Source organism: Dermacentor silvarum, chromosome 1 (genome assembly GCF_013339745.2).
Source record: "Dermacentor silvarum isolate Dsil-2018 chromosome 1, BIME_Dsil_1.4, whole genome shotgun sequence".
Lineage (NCBI taxonomy): Eukaryota > Metazoa > Arthropoda > Arachnida > Ixodida > Ixodidae > Dermacentor > Dermacentor silvarum.
Genome location: NC_051154.1, coordinates 222414779 through 222442448, shown reverse-complemented (window position 1 = coordinate 222442448; position 27670 = coordinate 222414779). Strand labels below are relative to the sequence as shown.

The 27670-nt window shown below is 44.6% G+C and overlaps 1 protein-coding gene across 1 annotated transcript; it reads right to left on the bottom strand.

The window, feature by feature from the left end:
* Positions 1-23717, bottom strand: LOC119436805 (neuromedin-K receptor-like). Its single transcript, XM_037703794.2, has 3 exons — positions 23617-23717; positions 20125-20215; positions 1-2904 (listed from the first exon to the last, which is right to left on the bottom strand). Exons 1-3 carry the CDS (start codon positions 23706-23708, stop codon positions 2719-2721), a joined length of 369 nt encoding a protein of 122 aa, XP_037559722.1. The 5' UTR covers positions 23709-23717; the 3' UTR covers positions 1-2718.
* Between the last annotated feature and the right edge of the window lie 3953 nt (positions 23718-27670).

The window sequence follows — 27670 nt, the reverse complement described above, 5'->3', positions numbered from 1 at the left end:
TTGTTCCTTTATTGACCATTTCGACGTCACTGCACACTCAAACAAGGAATGTAACAACGTTCTTGTCAAGAATCAATTCAAGCAGCATGTATAGAGATAATTTTAAAAAAATTCTTTACACTTGTGTCACGCAAACGCTGTGATTCTTCAAAGACGATATGCACCATGAGTAATCATAGCACACCTGGGGAAGTAGCGGAGACGCAGTTGCGAATTTTTACAAGCACAGGTAAAAAGAGGGAGTAGGACATGATTGGAGACAACGACAAAGAGTCATTCCGAGCGATGGCTTCACGAGAAAGTTATGTCGCTCGTCTTTTTTCTCTGAGCTAGGCGCGGTTTCGGGAACGCAGCTAACCTCACCACACCTCCCTAGTTTCATTCGGTAAACCAGAGAGAACGATCCCGACGAGAGAACAAACCGATAGGTGGGCTCGTTTCCCGTCGGCGTTACTTTAACATTGCATTGTTTACCTGGATTTATTGTGATATAGAATGACGTTGCAACGTCAGCGAATCGCTAGCTGCAGTGAATTACATTGGGCTGGATACGCTTGATGTTGCTTCATGCGAATATGTGTCCCGTTTTGCTCATTCGCACCACGAGAGATTATAGTGTAGACCAGGGGTGCAATTCTGGACATTGGATATCGTCGAATTCCTTCAGGTTGCAGGTTGTCAAATTCTGTAATGGCGGCATTTTGAGCCAATCAGAGAGGCCGTAGCAGTCCTTTGGGCCAATCAGAGCTGAGAAGATGGCTGATACGACATTATGGCGGAATTTGACGATGTCCAGAATTGCCATCCCAGAATCTGTTACTCTTTCACGTCTGTTTAGCGCATGCGCACTTAATCTCTACCAACGTTACCAGCTGTCGGCAGCAGCCTGCGCTAGGCTGGCAGTTTGATGACGGGGCAGCTGACGTCAAAGCCATGGCGAGCGAACACTGGCAACAAGCATGCGATAGGAACGTCCCAGCGTTATGGCGGTTCTTTCATTCTTTCCTGCGGTTCCCTACAAGACATGGCTGCTCCCTCGAAGCACCGCAAATTCAGATTTGTAGCAGCTCTTGCGGTAATCACCGTGCGCCGCTTTCCTCACTATCGCGTACTCGGCCTAGACTGAGAGGAAAAAGAGGAGGACGCTTGAGGAAATCACCAGGAACGTGTATACAGTGGCGGCAGTTTAACACTTCAACACGGCAGTTGACACTTCAGGTTGGTATTATTGGTTGAGAGCGGTCTATGGGCTCATGCTGAAAGCTCCGGTTACTGGAGTGCAATTGCGTCCTGTATCAATACTGTCACGGAGGCTATCCTGTTCGCATATGCCTGGTGATGGGAGTGAAGTGCCTTAAGCGAAGCGCTGTAAAAGCGAAGTGAGGTCACTGAGGCTTTTGACATTAGCCGAGCTAAAACCACTGTCGCACTGTCATCTTTAACAACAATGAGGTTTCATGGCGGATGCCTTAAAATGATGGCTGGTAGAGTTGACAGCTGGGCGAGAGTTGGTACGTATACATTGCAGCCAGCAGTTTGTATCAAGGCTAATAGAGAAGATAACTGCACGAAAAAGTTAAACACACATAAGGAAGAAATCACGGAGCAAAGTTGAGGCAGTACACGTAACGATTAGGCCGTAAGAGAACGCATCCTTCGAAAATAGACGAGATTCACTGGAGCCTTTAGTCACTCGGCTCTTTCCTTTCGTAAGTACAGCGCACACAGTTCCCTCATGATTAAAAACCTTAAATTGAACACAAACACATCCACATGAAGACCGTGTAGTGTACACTATACATTTAGCAAGCTAAACGTCTTTAAGAGCGGTGTAAGAACACGGATAACATTACCAGCCTTTACATTGACACTAAAATCCAACTGCGGTTCAAGTATGCGATAGCGGGGTGAGAGCACCTCTCGGCGCTTTGCCACGATGCCACGTAGCACAGCGCCGTAAGCGCACACTTTGGTCTCTCTGAACAGGCATGTGTTGGTTCTTGTGCCTGGTCTTGCCACACGCGCAGTGACAGTCAAACGCGTGGCCTCTTCATCCCCCAGTGAACACGCACGAAGAGAGCAGAAAGCAAGAGAACATGTGGAAAAAACATTCGTGAAAGACAACCGTTAGAGTCCTTGCACTCTCAAAGTTCCCAAATATCTACGACGCTTGGTGTCGCACGTCATTCGACGGTACACACACGTACGCCAAACCCCTTCCAACTTTCAACTTGGCACCATGAGGGCCGCAATACTGCTTTAACACTGCTTTAACACGCACTGGGTACGTTTTCCGGCACGCCCTGAAGTCACTGTAGCACGACATTCCTCGCTGCGTCTCTACAGCACCGGCTAATGAGTGTCATAAGTGGAACACACGCACGCACACACATACTCACGCACGCACGCGCAGACACATCAATGTGTACAGTGAAACACCTGTGACGCGTCAGTCGAACAGGCCGGGCACTTTTCTTAGTGCGACACCAGGGCTCAAGTTCAGTGTCGAAGATCGGTGGGGCACGGCCGTTTGATCCACGGCGTGCGGTCGTCTTTGGAGTGGCGCAGCTGTGCGTCGGCGCTGCGGTCATCGGGGTGGTTGCACCCAGGTTCAGTCAGCGCCGCTGGAGGTAGTGCAGGAAAGCCGGGGACGCCGTAGTCCCGTCTCGTCATCTTCCCTGATTCACGTGAGCCAGTCAGATTTCGCCGGTGGCTCCATCACACCTGCGTGCTCGCTTTGAGCTGCGACGAGTTCTTGAAACTGAGCCGGAACGAGTGCCGCATGGACACTATAATGGTCGAGTTGTTGTCTTCCTGCTCGTACGAGGCAAAGCGGCTTTTGGGAGACTTGTAACGGTGACCACCGCAGGTACAGCGAGTCGCGAACTCACGCTTGAAGCGCTCCTGTGGATACGAAGGAGGGAGTGGTTGGGAAGGGTAGCGAAGGCAAAAAAAGAAAGAGCGACATATTGGTTGGGTTCGCCGAACACAAGAACAAATGAAAAGTGCAAGGTTCCGTCAGGTTGAAGGCAGCGAAAAAGAGGCAACCGCTTTTCTAATATAGGGCGTAAATATGCTGCCCCGCTTCCTTTGATAGCACGCGAAAACCATTTCTGGATTTTAACGTTGCACGCCATCGCATAAGGCGAATACCGCGAGCGGAATATGTTGGTAGAGTGCTCAAGGCTGATCGACTGGCCGATCTATTTGGACGAAAGTGGAAATGTCGGCACCTATTCTGCCGATGGCTTCTCCACAAGCACTGAACTGTTCAGTGATTAAAGGATGACAAAAATGAGGTGACATGAGAGCATTCCGGAAATAAGCGACGATATGCCGATTCTCTCGTAACATACATAGTTACCATATTTCGTGCTTCCATTTCGTGTTCAAAATTACCGAGAGACTGTAAGATAGCCAGGCCATGTGAGACTCTGTTTTAAAGAAGGGAAATCATCTTTTTTTTATTTTTAGAAAAGTATCGTCCAATCTCAACAACGTGAGTTTGCTGTAAACTAATTCAGCACATTATTGCAAAAAGCATCAAATAAGGTTCTTCCGCAGAATAGTATTCCAACGAACTCTAAGCATGATTTTAGAAAAGGATACTCCAGAGTTACACAACTAGTCATGGTAACTCACTATTTTGATCTTCTATTGATAATAACAACCAAATTGATTTAATGTTTCTAAATTTCAGTAAAGCTTTTGATAAGGTACCTAACGATAAACTAATACTTACGCTCAGAAACTGTCTTTTCTGAATTACTTACTTCGACCAAAAAACAATATAATAACAATTACAGGTCAGAAACACAACCAACTTTAATAATAAGAGATGAGGAGCAATGGGAGACCCGGATGTTCCAATGGTAGCTCGAACCCGGATGTTCAAGCAAGACTAGTCCAAATGGCTGAAGACGCCGCTGTGGCCCAGGTTCTAAAGGGGGGAGGGGGGAGGCTTCTAGTCATTACGCCCTCCTCTAACCACATTTTTGGCAAAATAAAGTCATTTCTCTCTCTCTCTCTCTCTCTCTTGGATCGCAGAATTTAACCGATCGCGAACAGTTTATGGGCTACACTCGGTCTATGGGCTACACTCGGGCTACACTCAGTCTACCTTCCAGGCACATCTGGTAACCGCATGCCAGTGTATTGGGCCCTTAATTTTTCCTGTTGTATGTCAATGACATTGGTGATTTTGTTAAGCCAAATGTTCAAATACGACTATTTGCGGATGATTGCGCTTTGTTTAATGAGATAACCAGTATTACCGACGAAAATGACTTGAATGACAGCCTGAATAACATTTTGCATGGGTGCAAACAGTGGCGGATCACCATAAATGTAGAAAAAGTGTTTCTCTTCACATATCTCTTAAGAAAACATCACTCTCTTATACTTGCATGTTATGCTTTTCCACACTTAAAACGAGAATATTTAGGGGTCACCCTGGTAAGCAACCTATCCTGGAACTTTCATGTTAATATAACTGCCTCCGCGTTTCGTAAACGTTTATTTTAAATACAAACCTAAAGAAGCTCCACCATCTGCAGTTAAACTCCTAGCTTATTATTGCTTAATTCGAACGAAGCACGAGTACGCCTGTATTGCCTGGGACCCCTAGCTCAGTGCAACATAAACAGCCTTGAACGAATAAAAGGCAGGCTGTGCGGTTTGTGTACAACAACTGTTCGACCTTCGGCTCTCCTACACAACTAATGGGATTTCATGACCTTCCGTTACTTGAATTGCGTAGGAAAAATTACGGCTGGAATTTATTAAGGCGAAAGCCTTATATGTCTCATCGTTCAGTCGACCTTCAAAGTCCTTGAGCGAAAACGCGCTGACGACACAAAAGGTACAAAGACTATCATCAACAATGGCTCATACCTCCGTGAGCACTTATACCCCCGTAAGCAAGCAAGATGTATCATTAAGATGGGTTATAAAGTGAAATAAGATGAGTGATAAAGCGAATTAGGATGGGTGATAAAGCGAATTAAGTGGATAACTAAGCGAATGAAGAGGGATGACTAAACGAATTAAGTGGATGACTCAGGCAAGTTAAAGGCAATAGAGTTAAGATTGATGACTAAGCGATTTAAGAGCATGACTAAGCGGATTAGACTAATGAAATAAAGAGGATGACTTAGTGAATTAAGAGGAAGACCAGCGAATTAAAAGGAAAAGCGAAGTAGACTAAGCGAATTAAGGGGGATGGCTAGGCGAATTAAGATGATGAGTAAACGAATTAAGAGGATGACTCAACGAATTAAGAGGGATGACTAAGCGAAGTAGACTAGGTGAATTAAGGGGACAACCAAGTGAAATAAAAGGGATGACTAAAGGGAATGTGTACGGCATGTATCCGTCTTTAATGCGTCGGCACTTGGGCTTTCGCCTTCAAGTCGTTTTAGGGATAACATAAGAGACCCTGTGAATTTCTTCCCAACTAATCAATAACAAGATGGCACTCGACCCCTCAATGTATAAGTCTACTAATGATGAGACCATCGAAATGCTCTACCCCCTATTTTGCCCGAACATATTTAAATATTCATTTCTTCTGCGCCCCATCATGACTGGAATCTCTTTGCTTCGTGACAATTGTATTCGCACTTGTGTACTTTTGGTTTCACGTTTTGTTCATTGTATTCTTTTGCTTATTTTTGTCCTTCCTGCATATACCTCGTGTGCGCAGTGTGTATTAAATAAGCACCAAAAATAATAAATCACTTTTTTTTCAAACTTGCGTCATGTTAGCCACACGTTCCGCTATTGCAATATTTGCAGTAAGGTAATTAGTTAAAATCATATTTAGTTTGGTAATCAGTCAATTGTGCATTTCGATTCCTCCTGCAAATATTGTCCGCCTCTCTGAGTAATCCAGCTCAAGGACTAGAATTGTGCACACTAAACATAGTTACGCATGTCACTTCGCAGCCCTTGCCTTAGTTACGTGACGTCGAAAGAAGCGCGAATATCGAATGTGTATACTTGCGCGATACACAAGCCGCTTAAGTAAATGAGTATTACTTTTTATGTCATTTAATATATGTCATCTGGTATATAGTACTTCGATCCAACGCACTCAGGTGGCGCTGCCGAACGGCCTCCGCCGTTTTAGCAGCGGATAAACCAACGGAACTAAAGAAGGCGCCAAAAAAAGATATTTGTTTTTGACAAATGCAAGGGAAGCGCATTTTATTGTCTTATTAAAATGAACATAAATGTCTAGCTTTTTATTGTTACTTCTTAAGCCTAGATCTTGTTGTTTGAGGGCAAAATGCTGCAGGCGAAATGCTGCGTACAAGCCAGAGAAATGATAGATCGTCTTTTAATGCATTGTAACACCCTTTAGGCCCGAACAGACGAAGTGAGGACAGGGACCTAAGAAGCACTGGGATTTTCAGAGCCAAATGAATATGATCGTTAACACCTGCAATATTTTCGTTCGCTTGCTTTCTTATGTTAGTTCGGAGGGAAGGAGTCACTGTTGATAGAAGGGCTCTGCTTACTGTAGGATTATAATCTCATCTACTTTAGTTAGTAAGTTCTTTAGTTGGTAAGTTAGTCAGTTAGTTGGTTGGTAAGTTAGTTGCAACCAGCTATGATTGTAATGCGCGAAAACAATGGTGTAACATATTACGCGAAGCTTTAAAGGTACACTAGTCTGTAGGATCGTTACATTTTCGGCGTAGATTGACGTGCTGAAATTGTAGACACTGAACTTCAATTTGTGTTGAATACATGAAACATGTACGGGCTAATGATGATGTCGCGTGGTCTTTACCCTGCTTCCTCAAAGTTACAGCGACCATCGACCTTTCACAACATCAGTATAGACCTGACTTTCAGTTTAAGAGCCAAGCATTTCCATTACTTTAGAGCGTGTAGAGAACATGGATACTTAAAGACTTTACAACCATCCCTAAAGGTTTATAAAGGGTTCTTCGCCAAATGAAGCCTGAGATGAAAGATAAACTTTTAAAGGTTGCTGAAGTAACTTGGTTCTTTTTTTAGTACAGGGGACATGACATTAAAGTGGTGTACACCGAATCACCGCACACTGCACAAGTAGGCCTCCCCCCCTCTGCCTCTCCTAAAGAAAATTAAAAAAATAAAAATTAGCGGCACGTGAATGGCCTAGTCTAGGTCGACAAAGTACGACTTCATAAAATATTTCTAGTTGGTTGCAGCTTCGCAGACTGACGGAGGCTTGACAGGTTTCTTTCCTTTTAAATTATTTTAATCCTGTTGACTATTCTTTTACTGCATTGCTAAGGAGACTGCTGAAGTCTTGCAGGCTCACGCCTAATACCTCTGCTTCCGTTGTAGCAATTGCCTAACGCATCTCCTCTTACCTTCTCTTTTACACCAACGTCACTGGGTTCTTAACCGAAACTTACTTCTTAACCGGCAATTTGGCATTTCATACAAAGGTTCCGAACTTTGCTCAGTAACCTGCTATTACTTCCTTCAAAGATTAAAGTGCCTTCGATGCACCCTTACAGAATCTATAAGAGCCACTTTTTTTTTCTACGGGGCCCTTCTGTATGTTTTTCTAAAGCCGTCATTATTGCGACACAGCTCTGCTGCAAGAATGATCGCGTCTCTGGGAAGGGTGACGCTATAGGCCCACATTTATTTCTCACCACTAACTGGTCTAGCATAGTTCTGCCCATGGAGGGAGAAAAGAAATGGAAGGGGGTGGGTGGAGGGGAGGGGGTGCGTTGCGAGACGCTGACACTGAAGCCAAACCAGTCGGCCCAACACGTGAACGGCACGTCAGAGCGCGGGGTAGGTTTTAGTGCCCCCGATCCGTACGTGTTCCACACGCTCTGCAGGCAGAGCAGCCGAACGAGTGCCGCCTCGATGTCAAAAAAAAAAAAAAAAAAAAAGAACTACCGGAAACCAAACGCTCTTGGCCAGTGCGCCGCGACTCGTAGGTCACGTGTTGGGCCGACTTTCCGAGGGAAAGAAAAAAAAAAATGACTCGACATCCCGGCCCTACGAAAGTGTATGTCCAGTGAAGCTGTTGCAAAACCGCCACTACAACTGCTGATGCAATGCTTTATTGATGGTTCTTATGCTTGTTTTGAGCTTGTTCTTTATTGAAACGCACGCTGTTCTGCACGTTATATGCGTGATTATAAATGTATGCACTGTTCGCTTCACTTTGCTGAGTGCTTGTAGTCTCTGCATTACGAGGGGGATGGGCCATTGTTTTTTTTTTTTTTTTTTTGCTTGCTTGCTTAGGGGGTTATGAACCATTTCTGATGATGATCATTTTTTTTTTCACGGACAGGACACGAAAAATGCTGACCACCGAGAGGCTAGCAGCTTCGCTGTGAAGGAAACGAAGGGAATGGCTTCAGGGAGAGTTGGCTTGCCAAGGCAGGCTGCGTGACCTAGCACTCCGTGCTAGTTCAATTCAGTCATCCATGATTCCGTATACATCCTTTATAAGCTTCTGTATAGTATTTCGATAGTACTCCGAGGAAGTAACTCAGTAATGATTCTATCGCTGTTTTATTGTTGGGAATTTTTATAGGTGGGAATCGCAGTTTGCCGCTTTTATAGATTTCCAGGGAGCAAAAGCGGACGCGCAGAGTGCAAAATTTTCCAAGAATATAGCGATAAAATTGTTGGCGGTTATTTTTTTCTACCTAGAGTACGCATTAGGCACGAGACTAAATCTGACTGTGACCTGACAAGGGCGTAGCATGCATGTTTCTTCTGAGCTCCACGACTTTCGGGAGAGGAAGATGTTGGCATATTGCGGCTTTTATCTGGAAGCTTTAGGTCGGTGCAAATTCCCATTTCCCATTCAAATGAATGTGAAACGCACAAATGCTGTTATGAGACAACCGCTGGACCGATTTGAATGAAATTTGTTGAAACTGAGAGAGAAGCTGAATTCTACGCATTTCTCACGCATTATATTATTTAGGGCCCCGCGAGGTATACGATGGATGCTACTTTAGATCTTGTTACATGCGTAGATCATGACAGGAGCTGTGAGAGAATCACCATTGCAGTGTTTCTAGACATAAAGCGTGCATTTGACACAGCCCGCCACAGTCACGTACTGCATGGGTTAATTCAGTTGGGTATAGTTGGCCGAACACCGAGATAGATTGCGGAATTCTTAAGAGACAGGGAAATATATATTGAAACTGCTGATGGCAAAAGCACAGAGCATAAATTGAATCAAGGCATTCCACAAGGTAATGTGCTCAGTCCATTTCTATTTAACTGTGTTATGGCTGAATTACCCCATATCTTGCCTGCTACCTTGAATTGTTCACTATATGCAGATGACTTGTGCATATGGGCATCTGAATCGAGTACTCAAGCCATTCAGCAAAAGTTACAAGCTGGCCTAACAATGATTAATGATTTTTTGAAAAGTAGAGGTATGATTATTTCACTTAAGAAAACTTCTCTACTTCCTTTTACAAGGAAATTCCTGAAGAGATTCCAGCTGATGCTACTCTCAGCGTTTGCAACTTGTGCGACTACACAAGTTCTTGGGTAATATTATAGACATACGGCTATCATGGGCTCCTCAAATAATATCATTAGAGGAGAAAGTCAACTCCCTAATCAACAACGTTTGTCGGTCAAAGACGATATATGGCCTTTGAAGGTAAGCCTTATTTAAGATTTTTTTAAATGTTTATCAACATGTGCACTGTATATGTACAGCGATTATGTTCGTGTCGATGTAAAGGGTTGGATATATTAGATTGTACGCGCACTCTTTAAAAGTTTTATTGAGAAATTTACTAGTAAAACAGTGTTCTTGAGGCAAACGATTAGTGGCAACCGTAATGGATGCTGCCATTTAAGGCATATGTGAATCGTGTGAAGAAATCGTGCAACAATGGAAATGTGCCCAAGCATGTCTCGGGGGCAATTTATAGTTGTAATTGATCTCTGTTCGTTGCTGTGCCATATTGACTTTGAGGGCTGGCATTATTTTTTTTTTTTTTGAAATCGAAACCGAACTTACTTTAGACGGTGCACTGACCTACTCTTCGTTTATGTTTCGTTTTAATAAAAGTGCTAAGCTTCTAACATAACGTTGCTTTTTACTAATCGCACGTATATTTTTCATGCATATTTGGCAGAAAAAGCTACTACTGTATGTTTGTTGGATGTTAAATTTATCACGCAACTCTGTTTTATTCTGCTTAAAGAAATCTCCTAATGCTGAACTATAACTGGTACCGTGACTAAATCCAAACAAAGGATTAGCCCTGCACTAAGCTAAACCTTTCACCAGAGAGCTCTATGCCCACCGGAACACACGCCGCTATTAGATTTCAGTTGCGATCATTTGCACACAAGCGCCGGCTCTCTCTCTCTCAAAAAAAAGAAGAAAACATTTAAGGATCATCTCTAAAAGAAGGCGCTTAGAACGAGGGACAAAACGAAGATCGCAGACAGGACGCATGCGCCGTTTCCCTTCTCAGCCTTGTGCCTCGTTTTAAGCACCTTTTCATTGATGAACCAGTAGTGATTCACCTAGTTTGCTACTGTCGTCAATGAGTTTCGGAAGCCTCGTCTATATAGCTAACGGGTTGCCGAAAACATGTGTTACCCTGCATACTAGCCGCAGCATAAACACTATAGCAATCGCTGCAGGACTGGGTTCATTTGAACAGTGCTCTCAGTGCTACAGGCTGAACTTGTACCTGAATTTACCGCTGATTCTCCTGGTGGCGAAATCTGGCTATGGTGAAATAGCGCAGAGTTGTGCCACCATTTTTGCACTCTTAGAGGTTACAGAATTGCTTAGACTGAATGAAAGACGCCGGGAGACAAAAAAACTAACAAGTGAACTGAATAGTTATAATCAGACAACTCTACAAAATAAAGAGACAGCAAAGGAGTTGCGCCTTTTTTTTATAGAATTGGAAATAAGGTATAGAATAGGAAATAATCGTTTTATTTTGTTTTGTCAAATCATGTAGTATCTGTGTGCAGAAGACATATCAGATGGGGAGTTATCGTGGTTTTCGTGACGTCGCGTGACAGACAGGTGAAGTGCGGGTGGGCCGAAACGTTTTTGACCAATCGTGGAGGGCTGTTAGCAGAATTGGAATAGAAACATTTGGAAGAGCTTTACGTTATAGCGCCCCTAGTCTCCAAACTGACACCTTAGGCACTCAGCAGCTTCAATTAGACAACTAGAACATGTATTTAGATAGATAGATAGATAGATAGATAGATAGATCGATAGATAGATAGATAGATAGATAGATAGATAGATAGATAGATAGATAGATAGATAGATAGATAGATAGATAGATAGATAGATAGATAGATAGATAGATAGATAGATAGATAGATAGATAGATAGATAGATAGATAGATTTACGTGTGTCTGCCAACAGCCCAGAGGCGTCAGGTACGGTACACAACGTGGTGTACAAAATATTTGCAGCAAACAATAAAGCAATATTTTGAGCATACAGTGAAAAAAGTAAAAGTACCACTGTTATGTAATATAAGCAATATACTAACTTCGCCCTGATATAAGTCGATACCGTCATCAAGGACAGATGCCGCTAGAAAACTTCGAAACTTCGCTGCACCACCTAGACTCTTCTTTCCGCCTTCGCCTCCCAGCTGGACTCTGGCGACGCGATAAACTGCTGCTTTGTCGAATATGGCTAGAACTGGCTTTTACGAAGTCTCGCTTTCCGCATCGGACGGGCCGACGACGACTCGTGTGATGACAGTGGTAGCGAGGATACTCCTCAGCGCCTCCTCCGTTACTGTCCTCGCTACAATTTACAGAGACGATCGCTCGAAATCGCGATCGCGCGCTTTGATCGAAGACCTTCAACGCAGGAAACCATTTTAGAATGCCGACATCACAAGCCATCGCAGCGGAGGGTGACGAGGAGGGCACTGTTGCAGTTTTTAAGGGCAACAGACTTGGACAAGCGGCTGTAGCCTGAACGGATGTTTATAGTGCTACAAGTACCCCTGTGCTGTGCGGTGATAGTATGCGGTGACAGTATGTTGTGATAGTGACCGACTGTGATGTGTATCTGTGCTCCCTTTCGTTCTGTGTCTCTCTCTACTTTCCTATCACTTTACCTCCCCTCTTTCCCCAGTGTAGGGTAGCAAACCGGATCTTCCTCTCTAGTTAACCTCCCTGCATTTCCCCTTCCTTCTGTCTCTCCTCTCGCCATGATATAGTTAGGATATTATGAAGCAGAAATGAAAGCACAGATAAACAGGTACATATAAAAATATCACTGTGTAAAAAACACTGTGTTGTCAGTTTGTTGCCTAATAGTGAAAAACTGAACTGATGAACTTAAGTGCCTGAGTTTAATCGTTCGCACACACAACCTCCGCCAAGAAGTATAAAGCCCCGGTGAGATCAACGTTCTTGTAGCAAACTTTGTAAAATTGTAACTCTGAAGGCACTGAAAATCGCTGTTTACGTGCGCGGACTGTGGCTTGTGGGCCAATCAGGGTTGCTTGGCCGCACGCATGGTATATACTACAACTGCTTCAATTAAAAAGCCCGAATTATTTATTTATTTATTTATTTATTTATTTATTTATTTATTTATTTATTTATTTATTTATTTATTGTTGATGTGCTTCATTTTGCCCCGCTTGCCTTCTCAGTTTGCGCGAGGCATTGGGGTATAATTAATGAGGCATTTCTGATTTTTTATTAATATTTTATACCTTCATCACCATCATCAGCCTATATTTTATGTCCACTGCAGGACGAAGGCCTCTCCCTGCGATCTCCAATTACCCCTGTCTTGCGCTATAGCGTATTCCAACTTGCGCCTGCAAATATCCTAACTTCATCATCCCATGTGGTTTTCTGCCGACCTCGACTGCGCTTCCGTTCTCTTGCTATCCATTCTGTAACTCTAATGGTCCACCGGTTATTCATCCTACGCATTACATGGCCTGCCCATCTCCATTTTTTTTCTCTTAATGTCAACTAGAATATCGTCTATCCCCGTTTGTTCTCTGATCCACACCGCTCTCTTCCTCTCTCTTAACGTTACGCCTAACATTTTTCGTTCAATCGCTCTTTGTGTGGTCCTTAATTTGTGGTCGAGCTTCTTTGTTAACCTCCAAGTTTCTGCCTCATATGTTAGCACTGGTAGAATGCAATGATTGTACACTTTTTTTTTCAACAATAGTGGTAAGCTCCCGGTCAAGATTTGGCAATGCCTGACGTATGCACCCCAACCCAATTTTATTCTTCTGTATATTTCCTTCTCGTGATCAGGGTGCCCTATGCGTAATTGATCTAGATAAACGTACTCTTTCCAGACTCTCGAGGCTGACTGGCGACCCTGAATTCTTGTTCCCTTGCCAGGGTATTTAACATTATCTTTGTCTTCTGCATGTTAATCTTCAATCCCACTCTTACACTTTCTCGGTTAAGGTCCTCAATCATTAGCTATGATTCGTCCCCATTGTTGCTGAATAGGACAATGTCATCTGCAAACCGAAGGTTGTTGAGGTATTCGCCGTTGATCCTCACTGCTAAGCCTTCCCATTCTAAGAGCTTGAATACTTCTTCTAAGCATGCACTGAATTGCATTGGAGAGATTGTGCTCTCCTTGCCTGACCCCTTTCTTGATAGGTATCTTTCTATTTTTCTTGTGGAGAACCAAGGTTGCTGTGCAATCCTTGTAGATATTTGCCAAAATATTCACGTATGACTCCTGCACTCCTTGATTACGCAATGCCTCTATGACTGCTGGTATCTCTACTGAATCAAATGCCTTTTCATAATCTATGAAAGCCATATAGAGAGGTTGATTGTACTCCGCAGATTTCTCGATTACCTGATTGATGACATGGATATGATCCATCGTAGAATATCCCTTCCTGAAGCCAGCCTGTTCTCTTGGTTGGCTGAAGTCAAGTGTTGCCTTGATTCTATTGGAAATTACCTTGGTGAATATTTTATACACTATAGTGAAACAGCCTAATGGGTCTATAATTTTTCACTTCTTTTACGTCTCCCTTCTTATGGATTAGTATAATGTTGGCATTCTTCCAGTTCTTTGGTACACTTGAAGTCGTGAGGCATTGCGTGTAAAGGGTCGCAAGTTTTTCAAGCATGACGTTTCCTCCACTTTCGATTAAATTGACTGTTATTCCATCTTCTCGTGCCACTTTTCTCCGGGTCATGTCTTGCAAGGCCCTTCTAACTTCATCGCTAGTTATAGAAGGAGCCTCTGTATCCTGTTTATGACTACTTCGAATGAAGGTAGAATTTATACCTCATGCTTCGACTAATCACCGTGTCTCTATGTTTCCTACCGCGAAGGCAAGCACCCAAGGAAAAGGAACATTAATATTTTTGCTCTTTAAGCAATAAAAGCAAGACATACATATCAGGATTGCTGTCTCGTTTTTGTCACGCCCTTTGTCCCGTGAATGATGAACAACATCGCTCGCTTATTGCGCACAGTCGTCATCGAAGTTTCCCCTCTGGCGGCAAAACTTTTGACAAGAGCGCGCAGTCATTATCTCGAGACCGAGGGCGCATTTGGCCCGGGGCAATTTAAGACCTCGATGTGGACGCAAAATGTACCTTAATAAATATCTGACACACCTTGCGCTGCAGACAGCTCAAGAAAGTGCATCAAGCGGAGGGAGAAAGCAGAAAGAAAGAAGAATGCACATAATGGCCGGTATACACATAACTTGCAGACAAGGGTCCCCTGAAAGAGAAAACAAACTTTGCGCACGCTTTGGTTGGCGTGCCAACACCGTGTGCCACATAAATTATCGTGGTTTAGTGCAGTCGATTCCGTTTTCTTTCATCCTTGGGCAAACATGCAAGTTTGGAAAGGAAGCTAAGGGAAGCGCCGTTCGTGCGTGTTGCATGAGGAAAGAAGGCAGGTTGGAAAAGGGAAGTCTGCACCGTTCACTGCTTGTTTTTTTGTTTTGTGTTTTTTTTTTTCGCTGGAGTCCCTCCTAGCGATCCACGTACCTGTGTGGTTTGCCCGACTATAGCCATCCTGTGTACAGAAAGAAGCCGCGCTTGCAGGCTCAAAGCTCGCCCTCACCTCTCTCTCTGCTAGGTTTGCGGGGAATGATCTGGACAGAGAAAAGAGCCCGCATGGGCAGAGGTGGCGTTACAGGAAGGGAAAACCATGCTGCGACCAAAGGCGACCTAAGAGCGCCGACGTGCTTGGTTAAGAGTAGCAAAAAAATAAAGAAAACAAGACAGGGAGAAAGTGGGAGCGGGGAGAGGTGGGGGGGACAGGAGAAGCAGCTAAGGAGGACGGAAGCATCGCACGTTCAGTTCTATTTGTCAGCGCTAACGACATTATCCAGTCGTCGCCTGCGTGGCCCGCCGATTGTTTTTGCATTAGCTCGCCGCCGTTGGACAGTTTCTTTTGCGTCCTTAAGTTAGTGCTCTTCGCGGGCGAGTCCACGAGAACCACAATCGTTCTTTCTTTGTCTGTTCTTTGTTTTTCGTAGACAATCGGGCACTTTGGTGGACGATCGAGATTTTTCTTGGTTTTTCGCGCAAACACTTATTCGTTTATCAGGAGCTATATTGCTCCGATACTGCGACCCATGTGCGCCAGTCTATTTGCCACCGTCATTAGGGTCATCACCAAAGTAAAGTTGCAAAGGCCAGACGTTTCGATCCGTTGCTGTACGTAGTCGTTTGCCATCGTAAAAGGAGATTCTAGTTCCACATAATTCGAACTGGAGTTAGGGAGGCGGCACTTTTCCGGCATTTTGCAGACATTGTGGGCACCGGATGCCACCAAGGTATGCGCTCTCTGTTCCTCATTCGCTTGCACCTTTCGTTTTGCTGGCCCGATCGGTCGGGTTATGTTCGAAACGAATTTCTATTTTACGTAACAAACGCATCTCGCACATACATATATTCAAGCCCCGATTAGTGACAGCGGTGAGTCTCAGGCACGTGTCGCAGGGTACCAGTGCTTTCATTCGTTCAATGTCACTGTTTGTGTTAGAAAGGAAGTTCGCGCGCAACTTCCATTCATAGCAACAAGCGCCCGCCAATAGCGAGGGCGGAGGAAAAGCGATAAAGATAGCAAGTTCTTCAGTGAAACGCAGAGAACTGGGCCGGCGCGTACATAACCGCCTGTAATTGCAGATAGAGGGATCGGGTACAGAAAGGCCTATAGGGGAGTAGTATGAGGCTGGAACACGGAGATCTTATTTCGAAAGCGGCCAGATAATGAGCAAGAAGTTCGTGTACTAATAAAAAGCTGTGAGAATTCGGCCCCTGAAGTCGAATTCACATTCGCTATGGTGATTGGCTGGTGCCTATTTCCTACGCGCCACTCCTGGATTGCGTACGAACTTTCTTGCGAACACGGGCTCGGAGTTACGAGCAGGATTGAAATTACCCTTGCACTATGCAGGCAGAATATAGACACGAGGCGAGTATTTTTCTTGCTACAAAATTGAATTTGTTCACAAACCTTTTCTTACGTAAGAGCCGTTCCTGAATGGCCAACGTTTAGGCGTCCTGGCTGACTGCCTTCATTGTTTCGTATTTTGGACACCCCGATTAGCTGGCGCCAGTTCTTAAAGGGACCCTAAAGAAGAGCACTAAATCTGCTTAGATCGATAATTTATATTTTGAACGCTCCTTTTTCTTCGTTAATTTTGCGATAATAGGTTGAATATTAGCAGAGAAAACGAAGTTCAAAGCTACATTTATAGAATTTTACACAAGAACCCCAGCGCCAGTCCTCCTAAGACCTCTTGTACAATACATTGCACATTGCCCTTCTACATTTTTTATAATTTCACTCGCAAGTGGTTACGCAAAGTATTCATTCCGGGTATAAAGTGTACGGCGCTTGTGTAACAGTGAAGAAGTGGTTTACTCGCATTCTTGTCATCCGCTTTCGAGGAATTTCACACTCAATTGACCTAGACTGCTGTGTCGTCCCATACGGCCGAAAGCAAACTCGAGGTGTGCTTAGAAATCACTAAGATTGCGTGGAAATACCGGACGCGCCAGTCACATGGCAATGTACTACACGTAGTTCCATATTCATCTCTACGTTTAAGCAATGAAATGCAGTTTTTACCATAGCAAACATGAGGAGATGAGGAGATGTTCACGTACATGGAGACGCAGTTTTTGGCATCCAACCGTGGTACTTAAATTTAAAAATATATTTTTCAAGCTCATTACATAACAGTAGACAATAAAAAACCACCTTGAAGAGCGATTATATCACATAGTTGTGTTCGGGTCTCAGGAAGATATACCTCAGTGTGACGTCACGTATTTTCCAAGTATGTTAACGCATTCGGGCCGCGTTGGTCACAATGTAGTCCATTTTCACCGATATGAAGAATTAACTAGACCCGAGCAGACTCCGTCAAAATCCATGACGTCACAGCAGGCGGGTGTGGGAACCTCAAGGAGGGGTCGCCACCCATCTTTCTTCCTTGCGACTTTTCTGGCTTTCCACGTCTCCTCTCGAAGTAAGAGTGGCGTTTGTTTTAGGTATTGCAGAAGGGTTATTTACTAACGCAGGTGAAATATTTTTTTTTTCTCTTTAGGGTCCCTTTAAGAATCGCTCACATGTACACGAAATGATTTACCAACGATTACGGGTCCAGCACATGCCCCTATTCAGATGAATTGTGTTACGTGAGTGCGTTTTTTTTTGTGTGTGACTGGCCAGCTAAGCGCCGCTGTTCGATGAGAAGCGGTCAGCGCGATGGCGAGGTGAAAGCCAGAGCACAAAAAAAATCAGGAGTCGCGCCTGTACGCAGGGGAAGTTTGCTGCCTTCAGCTCAACACCAAAGCGGTTTGATACTCACAGTGCGAGACAAGTCTGGGCTATCGGGCGGGCTGATCATTTTGAATAGATACTATACAGGGAGCTTTTTTTTTAGACAATACAAATTCTGTAATAAAAATGCCATAAGCACAGCGAAAATGGCCTTCTTGAAGACGAGTTCCTATAGGCGAGCCGGACATGCATTACCGCTAATAACGTGAGCGTCAGAAGACAAATGAAAAAAAAAACTTAGCGGACGCTTAAGCTTCGCCTTTAATAGTGGAACGCGATTACATTCAAAGATCCCTGACTGCTTCTCACGCTATTCCCGGCAACTGCAACTTTTGCAGCCGTAATGTTTACCTGGATACGCCTGGCGGCGAACGCCATGCATTTAGGCGAGCTCTCTTATCTTCGTCCGCACGGCGCTCGCCGCCGCTACTCAAACGGAGCTCAAACGACAGCTTCAAAGGGGTTCTAACTCGATAGCGTTTAGGGCCCCGTGTCGCAGAAAATCCGGCGTCGGCGTCGGCATTGGCACCCGCGGCCGAGAAAATCATCCCCAACCACGCAGGTCCTCCAAATATATTTTATATACCACTAAAGTTGCTCACACTTTGTGTTGCATTCTTTACGAAGTTCTTCCTCGGAATTTTGAGAGTGACAGCCCACAAACAATTGTCACGCAACTAAACGCCGACAGCGCATGCCTTTTATGCTAAATCTTCTCAGGCTGAAATGTTAAAGGTGCAAACAATAAAAGAAGGCCGGCCCAAGAAAGAGGCCGCGTTTCTACCAGAAAGCACGCCTTCGTGCATAGTGTTCACCGCCAGCGTTTCCCGGTAAACATTACGGTTACATAAGCCGCAGTTGCCGGAAAGTGTGAGAAACAGTCACGGATCTTTGAATGCTATCGTGTTCCACTCTTGAAGGCAAAGCTTAAGCGTCCTCCAAGTTTTTGTATTTCAATTTCCGCGTAAAAGGATTATGTTTTCTCTTATATCGAAATTACAATTCGACGCTATCAGGTTTGTAGTGTAAGTCGTGCATTAAATTTTTTTGCCGCATTTTACTTCGAGAAATTCCATTAGTTCAGTAACGCCTATGCGCCACGCGGAGGGCCTGCGTGGGTCGGGATGCATGGTTCGGGGTGGTTTTTGTCATACGGACAACGCCACGCACACCGGACTTTCGGCAACACGGGGCCCTTAACGGCGTTAAAAAGAATTATTAATGAACTTTTTTATTAGTGCCTTAAGGGCAGTTGCTAAAATGAGGAAATTGAAGGCAGTCACATTTCAATGCAACCTAATTTTTTTTATCCTGAAAGTCGCACCTCATTCGAGATATTTATCATCGAATTTCAACAGTAAATCCAGGCAACATCGACACCGAGCGCCGCGGGAGCGCAGTAAAGGCGGCCCCGCTATCATATCAGACCGAAACGCCTCGTGACGACAAGTGCGACGAAGTTTGAAACTGAATGTCTCGGCCAGTCGCGGCACCTACTGATATGCCATGCTTTGCCTGGAAAGCGTGTACGGCTGTGTTTCGGGTCAACATTTGCCACGGCATGCTATCATTCAAACTTCGCCCCACACTTGTATACGGGGCGTTGCCGTCTGACGCGCAGCGGGACGCGCTCAGTCGCGATATTGCCTCGATTGAGCTCTGGAATTGGTGATGAAAATCTCGTATCAGGTGCTATCTTCAAGATCTTTAAAAGACAGGTGTGCACGGAAAAGTTTCACTGCCTCCAAATATGCCATTTTTCGATGGGGGCGAAATGCGAAAACACCCGTGTACTTAGATTTAGGTGCACGTTTAAGAACCCCAGGTGGTCCAAATTTCCGGAGTCTACGGCGTGCCTCATAATAAGATTGTGGTTTTGGCACGTAAAAACCCATAAATAATAATAATATGCCATTTAGACAACTGTCCCCAAGGCACTAAAAAAAGTTAACTAATTGGTTTTTGTTATTTAGACTTCTGAAGCTCACGTTATTAGCGGCAAAGTAAGTCCGCCTCCTCAATAGGAACTCGTCTGCAAAAACGCCATGTACGCTGCGCTCATTAGTTTTTAATAAGAAACATGTATTGTCTAAAAAAATACACTCTGCATATACTGTCCGTTGCTCATAAAAAAAGTGGGACAGTAAAACTAGGCTGCTAGAATTGTCATAGGTGATGCAACCTGACATGCAACTAGTGCTTGCAAAAAGCTTGCATAAAGCTTGCATAAAGCTTGCATGCAACTCGGCGCAAATGTTTGAAACAGCAAAACACCTGGAAGGAAGCGATGAGTGGTACTCACGTTGTAGATCGCATAAATGAAAGGATTGTAGCAGGAGTTACTCATAGCCAGCCAATGAGTACAGAACCATATGATGTTTATGTACTTGTACCTGCATGGAACATGGAACGCAGTGGTAGATTTAGATGATGCAACACACACACACACATACACACTCGATATAGTCGACCTGACAATGGTACACGGCACTTAACGAGGCTTTAATGGCCATGGTACACTTGCAGCGCGACTTCGAGCTTGGATCTGCGGCACAATGTCGGTTTGTGGAAAAGCACCACCTGCGCATTGCACGTTACGAAAGCGCTGCTGGTACGTGTTTCCACGGTCCACAGGCCTTAACAAAATTTTGTGAATAGCTTTATTGCGTACGTGCTGCTTGCGCGCATTTATCTGGTCAACGTGTAGGCCATAATTTTCACCCAGCACCTGGATTAGCATGCCAAGCGATCATTCAGGCTAAGATCTCGCGCTTATTGCTAAAGTCTGTATCATCCTCTCTCTGTCTTTTTTAGCAAGGCTCTCAGTGCGCATGCAAACCCTTGGCAATTGATCATGGTGATTGATGTTCTCGGTGTTGCCTCCCTCGGCATCAGTGAGCCCTCTGTTATTCTGTACAAGAAATGACTTCACTTGTTCGACGCACTGCTATTATTCTAGATTTTTCCTTTGTAGGCATGGCATTCTCATCTGGTTTTCCTGATACTGTGGGGCGCAGGTGTCCGTATATAGGCCCTAATGGCGGCAAAATAAACTCAGTCCGTAGCAGCGCATTTGTTTCTTATATGTGCCCTTACGGCTGCGTTCGTCCATATTGTACGTAACATGTCTTTTGTTCAGGCACCGGATTTGTTTGCGCAGAATCTGCGTGAGTGGCCATTAAGAAGAAAATGTTCCGAGACATATAACATACGAGGACATGAGAAGTGCTACCTGTCGGCCAGGAATGCGCTTAAAAGATACCGATGGGCTAGTTGGTGAGCCAGGAATCAAATCCAGGCATATTTCCCTTTCTCATGACAAATACATGTAATATACTATGTGCAGAGTGTCCAACTATCATGCACCAAGATTTAAAAATCTGCAAATGCCACGTAGATGAACAGACCCAAGGTGATGTTGTTTGCCGTCGCTTGGAGATTGCATTCAGCCTCATTACATTATTAGTCTTTAATAATGATTCAACTTCTCAAATATTATAATTACATGAAGAGTTTCAATGAGAAAACTAGAATGCAACATGAAAAACGCCCGATACAGCTTTCTGTTGCGCAGTAGGTGCTACATAAAAGTGTTTTTCCGAGCGTGAAAGAAGCCCGCGAATGCACCCAACGTGCCTCGAGCGGCCAGTCGCACGGCAATTTTGCGTGTATTCGCGGGCTCGATGGTCCGGGAAGACGTTGGTGCAGTCTTCAGGGTTTGGGCTCGATGGGAACGTCCGGTACATGAACGCAAAAGCACCTCCACCAAATGTCACGTTGTAGTGACGGAGAACAATTACAGGAGCACAACGCAACTCACGGAACTAAGTACTGATTGGGTGAAGTTGTGTCCATTAAAACAAATAGCACTCGGAAAAATGATAGCGGAGAACCCACTTGTCGATCGCCGAAATCTAATCTGCGGGTCTAGCGTGTCTGCTTTTATACACGACTCGTCGAAGGTTCCAGCGTAATCGCGGGTGCCCGCATGCCTTCCAGAAAGCACTGCACAATTCGTGTCGCGCGTACAATCTGATGACGAAAGGTTCTGTGACAACAGACAACGGATAGAGCCAGCGATAACATTCGAGATACATCAAATACAGGAAGGCGCATCTTGCGCTGGGCGATAACTTTGAACGTTTGTTAGCCGGTGAAAGACGGTCACCGAGAAAAGCACGCGTGGCAGTAGTGTAGCGGACAAAGACGAAGTTGTGTGCATTGCAAAAAAAAAAAAAAAAAAACGCTTTTCTTGAGGTGGTTGTATCTGCCGCTGTCGCAGTTCACAAACGCAAGGAATCGCTGAAGTCTGCTGATCTTTTAAATTTTACATTGGTGTCCTTTTTTTTCAATTTTAAGTGATATGCAAACTTTCCCGGTTATCGCCTTAACGGTTTGGCATAACACAGTGCTCATGGTGTATCTTCGAACACACAAGAAATAATAAAAAGCTGTAAGAACTCACTCACTCTCTCAAGAAACCAATCAATTTATTTGTTGCTCGAAGAACAAGATTTGATAGTGTGCTGTAATGTCGGTTCAAATGCACAAAGATGTCGTAATTGTGCAGCTATACCGCGTGTGCCAGCTAACGTTAGCCAAGCTGTGCAACGAAAAAGGATACATATATATATCAGTGAAGTAAAGAGTAACAGGAGCCGGCACAGAAGTAGTTCAAAAAATAGAAGCACGTAGGAAAACCATAACAAGACTTTACTGACGTTTCGGCCGGGGTCCGGCCATCAAATCCGTCGGCTACTGTACATATATATATATATATATATATATATATATATATATATGTAAAAACCGCGGTGCACTATAAAATTATAACAACTACGGTTTTCGCTTGTCAGCGTATTGACAAACGAACATCGTAGGTCTTAAAATCGTATCATGCACCGTGTTTTCTAAATATTTTATTTGTCGTTGAATAGATTGGCTAACGTTAGCTGGGACATCCTATACAGGTTGTTTCAACGAACACTTAAAAAAATACTTAAAGGTTGCCTGTGCCAGATAGCACCATTCTAGTTAACTTTACGGACGCGAAAAATTGAAATGCATAATTGACTAATTAACAGGAAATCACTCATTCATGTTTAACTAATTAACTTATGGCCCATATTGAAATTTACAAATCCTAGGCGTGGAGTTCGCAAGGCGGATATACTTGGAGGGAATTGTCAGGATGACACCAGTTTTGATATAATAATTCCCGAACTTTGCGGGGAAATGCATTCGCGTTCCACTTACTTTCTTAACAAATTGTCGTTTTATGCATTTAATAACATAACTGGAACGCCAATGCATTTCTCCGCAAAGATCGTGAATTAATATTTCGAAACTGGCGTCATCCTGATAATTCGTTCCAAGTGGATCCGCTTTGCGAACTCCACGGCTAGAATTTGTAAATTGCAATGTGGGCTTAAGTAATTAGGTAAAAACTTGATTATTGATTTTTTGTGAATTAGTCGATTATGTACGTCACTTTTTTGTGCAAGTAATGTCCGCTTTTTCGAGTAGACTAGCTCAGGAACTAGTATTATCCTAACTGCCACAGGCAACCTTTAAACAATTTTGAAAGTGTTCGCTGAAACACGCTGTGTATGAAAAAAGCCCGGCTTTTTAAAGAGAAATTTGGTTAAGACTCTCTAATAAAATTGAAGTATTTCGCACTAAAGCTGATCGGCTCAAGCACTAATACTGTGCCACGTTGTGAGATTTTTTACTACACGTATTGTGAATTACGCACAATCAGGATATGACGTTCTAGATAGGGGTGCGCACTTACTTGTCAATCTTGGGGAACACTTCCCGGAGAACATTGTAGAGCTGGTAAGGGAGCCAACAGAAGGCGAACAGCGCCACGATGACAAACAGCATCTTGATCACCTGCGTTATAGAAGGAGATAACAGATCGATGGATTCACTCAACGCCTCGAAATAAACAAACATGAATCAGACGATCGTTCGGGCAGCAAAGGTTCCGGGACCTTTGCTCCCCCGAACGATCTGTCGTCTAAGCGGCTGAGAGAAGTACACCGAGCATACCGTTGAGAGCTGAGAAGGATGGACAGCGGTGCAGAGTGTGCCTTCAAGTGTATTTCGGACAAGCGAAGCATGTGGTTACAACAGGCGGGTTTCGCTTATGTCTCAAAGTTATACCCTCGACTGTGAGAAGCACAGCAATTGAGAACTCTGAACCCAATGCGACCTACCCCTCTGCCCCGACCCCCTCCTCCGCCCTTCCAAGTCTCTCTTATATGAACAGAGATCACCGTGCCCAATCGTTTTTCGTGTTCCATTCTCACCGCAACGTGGTCTCCACGGTTCTCCCAAGAATCGAGCGGTGCTCAGCAGATGAATGTCATAACTGCTCAGCCAGAGGGCCTGGTATTATAGTATACTTTGTTGAAGTGTCGCAGAAGAAAGTGGGTTGAATCGGGAAAGGCATTTTATTTCTCGTGCTGGAACGTGACATAGCGATCGACGATGGTGATATTGTATCGATTCTGCTTTCCATCGATGCTGTGAGCCTACGCTCACAGCATCGTAAATTATTAAATTAGAGCCCGCCACGAAAGCGCAAGATAGTGAGCAGGCAGGCAGGCAGGCAGGCAGTGAACTTTATTTTAGGTCCTGAGGAGCGACTCCGAGAACCCCTTACGGGGGAGGAGCCACCTGTTCAAAAAATATAAAAAATAAAAAAGAACGAAACAAGGAATCAAAGAAAGAAAGTCTTACGTACAGAATTATGAACGTTGGTATTTGCATTTAGATTTTAAAAAAATAGTAGAAAATGAAGTGCCGGACATTATACGTAATGCTACTCCACGTTTTATCTACATTTCATTTGAGTAATGAAACTTTGACTGGTCGATATGCCTGAGCATCCAGTCATATGCAGGCATACAGCGATTATCAGCGCAAAAGTGTTTTGCATAGGGAGTACCTCGGGCACAAACAAAAATATTATACAGTTCCCGGCGCACAAAGCAGCTAGCAGACAAGCTACAACAAAAAGAGAGGGAGATATTCATATGATATTTTTTTCAAATATTTAAATGAATGGGCTAGCCTCGAAAGCACAGCGTGTTCTAATCTGATACGACACTGGAGCCATTACCACGCTTGCATTATAGTACTCTCCTACGGAGCGCCGTGTATCCCGAGTGTAAAATGGTAAATACTTCGGCATGTAACTTGAACAAAGACCTTTGCTCTTTATCCATATCTTTTCGAGCAAAGCGAAACTTCGTCCGACGAACCGCTACTTCATTCAGTTTAACCCCAGCTTTCGCAGCGCGCGTTGTTACTTTTCTGCGACATCACTGCTTACGCTTATGCATACAGAAATGATTTGTGATGGCGCACACGCCGCGTTCACGCTGGGCACGCATTATAAAACCTCGCCAAGGGCTTCGCGCGACACAAAAGAGGAGCTTATACAAGAACCACTTTTGCATACTTCGCTCGCAAAACCACGGCATTTCGGCCCACTCAGGATACCGAAAGAAGCGCAATCTGATTCGTAATCGTATTGTTGTATGGGCGGCCCCGCAAGAGCGGAGCATATACGGTAATCTAATTCCGCTGTTTTCGAAGCACCCGTGCTTTTTTTTTTTTTGTGTGTGTGTGTGTGGCACTTTTCCGGTCGCAATGTCGTGGTGTTCGCGAAAGAAAAAAAAAAAAATAAGCGCTCTCCCCAGGACAGCGCTGCTTGCTCGCCGCAAATGGCATATACTGCCGTACATCCCCAGATTAAAAATCTGCCTGGCTTTTGCTCAACGAAATGCCGAAGCGAAATCGTTATATTTCGTGAATCGTGATGATTAAAGCAGCAGTTTCTGCCGCAGCCTTACCCAACTGGTGCTTAATCCCCTTTCACGTATAATGATAATAAAAAAATTGTCCCCCCCCCCCCAAAAAAAAAAAAACAATTTCAAAAAAAGAAGGTTCGGTGTATGTCCCACTTCTGAGAAGGCAGGAAATGAACGCAAATTATGCGTCAAAACATTTTCCGAATGGGGACTTTAATCTTTGGCACTGAACTGTTCAAGCCGTATAGACTAACGCTCCCCTCAAAGCAAGCGGCCAATATAGAAAGAGCAATAAAAAGAAAAAACAGCGAACTAATAACTGGAGAAACAGGAGTGGTGAAGAAACGCTGTTTCTCTCTGCTCTTCCAGCAACCGGTCTTTGTGGGTACCTATAAATGAGTGGCGCGGATTAAAGCCTGACAGAGTTGTATAGCGACGATTATTGTGGTCTTTTGGAGCGGGACGGTTCAGTCGGCTACATATGCACACTGCGCTTAAAAGTGAAGTCCCTAACGCCGCTTTTAATACATAGCATGAACGGCACTAATACGTTACTCGGGCGGTCGGGCATGATGGTATATAGCGCCAAAGAAACAGCATATAGTCTATACTCTGGTGAGGTGGCGAGGACCCAGTTCAAAGTTCTCCAGCTTTGAACGGTGGCCAGTCAAGCTTTCTTGGTGCACAGTGGAACATCCAGAATGGGAAACGTAGGCGCATTTCCTGTCGGGTCATATAGGCGCGGATTCTCCCATTCGTGCTAAACAAAAACGAGGGTGAGGAGACAGCGCGCGAAAATATCGCGACAGTCGATCGAACATGCCATAACGCTCCAAGGCTGCCGGCATAATTGAAAAGGCACGCGTGCGCCCCATTAAAACGGCAGTGTCGCTTTGAAGCGTCATTAAAACTGTGACTGTATGTATTTGGTTTTCATAACCCGGCAGTGGCACGTCGCGAAAGACGTATATATAGCGGCAATTTAAGCCCACCGATACCGCTAAGTCTGTATAGCCCAGAGTGTACGTATATTCACGCGTGAAAGATGGCCAACTTTATAGGCGCCCAGGGAAGCCGACCCTGTCGCTTCTACGCGGAGCGTCGCTGCCGCGACCACTTTTTTTTCTGCAGCGGCCACTGTATATACACTGCCGTCTATGCTGCCTAAATTCGTTAAACGACTCCAGATTCCGTGTGCTACAAGTGTTTTTGGCAATATGCGTCCCCAAGAATGCGGCGCGCGGTGCGCCTAACGAGCGTCGTCCCATTTGCGGCGGGTTTCCAATTCCCACGTGAAAGCGTTGCCCCTGCTGGTAATGAAACAAAAGCGCCCTCGCGACCTACCCGCGTGCGACGAGACTCGGGCCATGTACCGTCACGCCTGGCGTGTATACATGGTATATATATATATATATATATATATATATATATATATATATATATATATATATATATAAAGTTACCCAGTGCCACTGCAGACTCCCCGGCATCGCAGAGTCGAGGCACGTCCGTGTATTTGAGCGGCCGCCGCCGCCACAGAGTGCCGTTTCACTCACTTTTCAGGTGCGCGGCTAGTTTCTTGCCCAGAGCGGATATTGCAGTGTTCCTCGGGTGAAACAGGGGCCGGCCGTAGTGCACCCAGTGCACTCGAAGACGGGAAGCGGTGGCGTCCCCGTATACTCGTGCTCCATCGAGGCGGAAGAGAGCACTTAACTCAATGACTGCACGTTATACCAGCCGATTGCGGACGGCACGTGGTCAACTCTCAATGCCGCAGTATATATACTGCACTGCATGCCGTTCCAGGGCGGGCTATATACTGCCGCTCTCTGCTACGATTTCGCTCGGGTTTATTCGTTGACGCCGCCATGAGGGGGGGAATAAAGTATCGTCGAAGAGACAATATCGACTACAGGCAAGTTTCCCCGCAGCGACACCAACGCCGATCGTTCACCTTGCGGACAGATTCGAACACAGACGGTCGCGTCGTGTTACGTCGGAACGACTGGCACGCCACCCGCATAA

What these genes read in the sequence shown, in the direction of transcription:
- LOC119436805 (XM_037703794.2), bottom strand. Translation starts at nt 23,708, where the DNA reads ATGCTGTTTGTCATCGTGGCGCTGTTCGCCTTCTGTTGGCTCCCTTAC. An exon ending in GTGTTCCCCAAGATTGACAA is followed by an intron (nt 20,216 to 23,616) that starts GTAAGTGCGCAC and finishes TGTTCCATGCAG; the next exon opens with GTACAAGTACATAAACATCA. An exon ending in TCATTTATGCGATCTACAAC is followed by an intron (nt 2,905 to 20,124) that starts GTGAGTACCACT and finishes TCGTATCCACAG; the next exon opens with GAGCGCTTCAAGCGTGAGTT.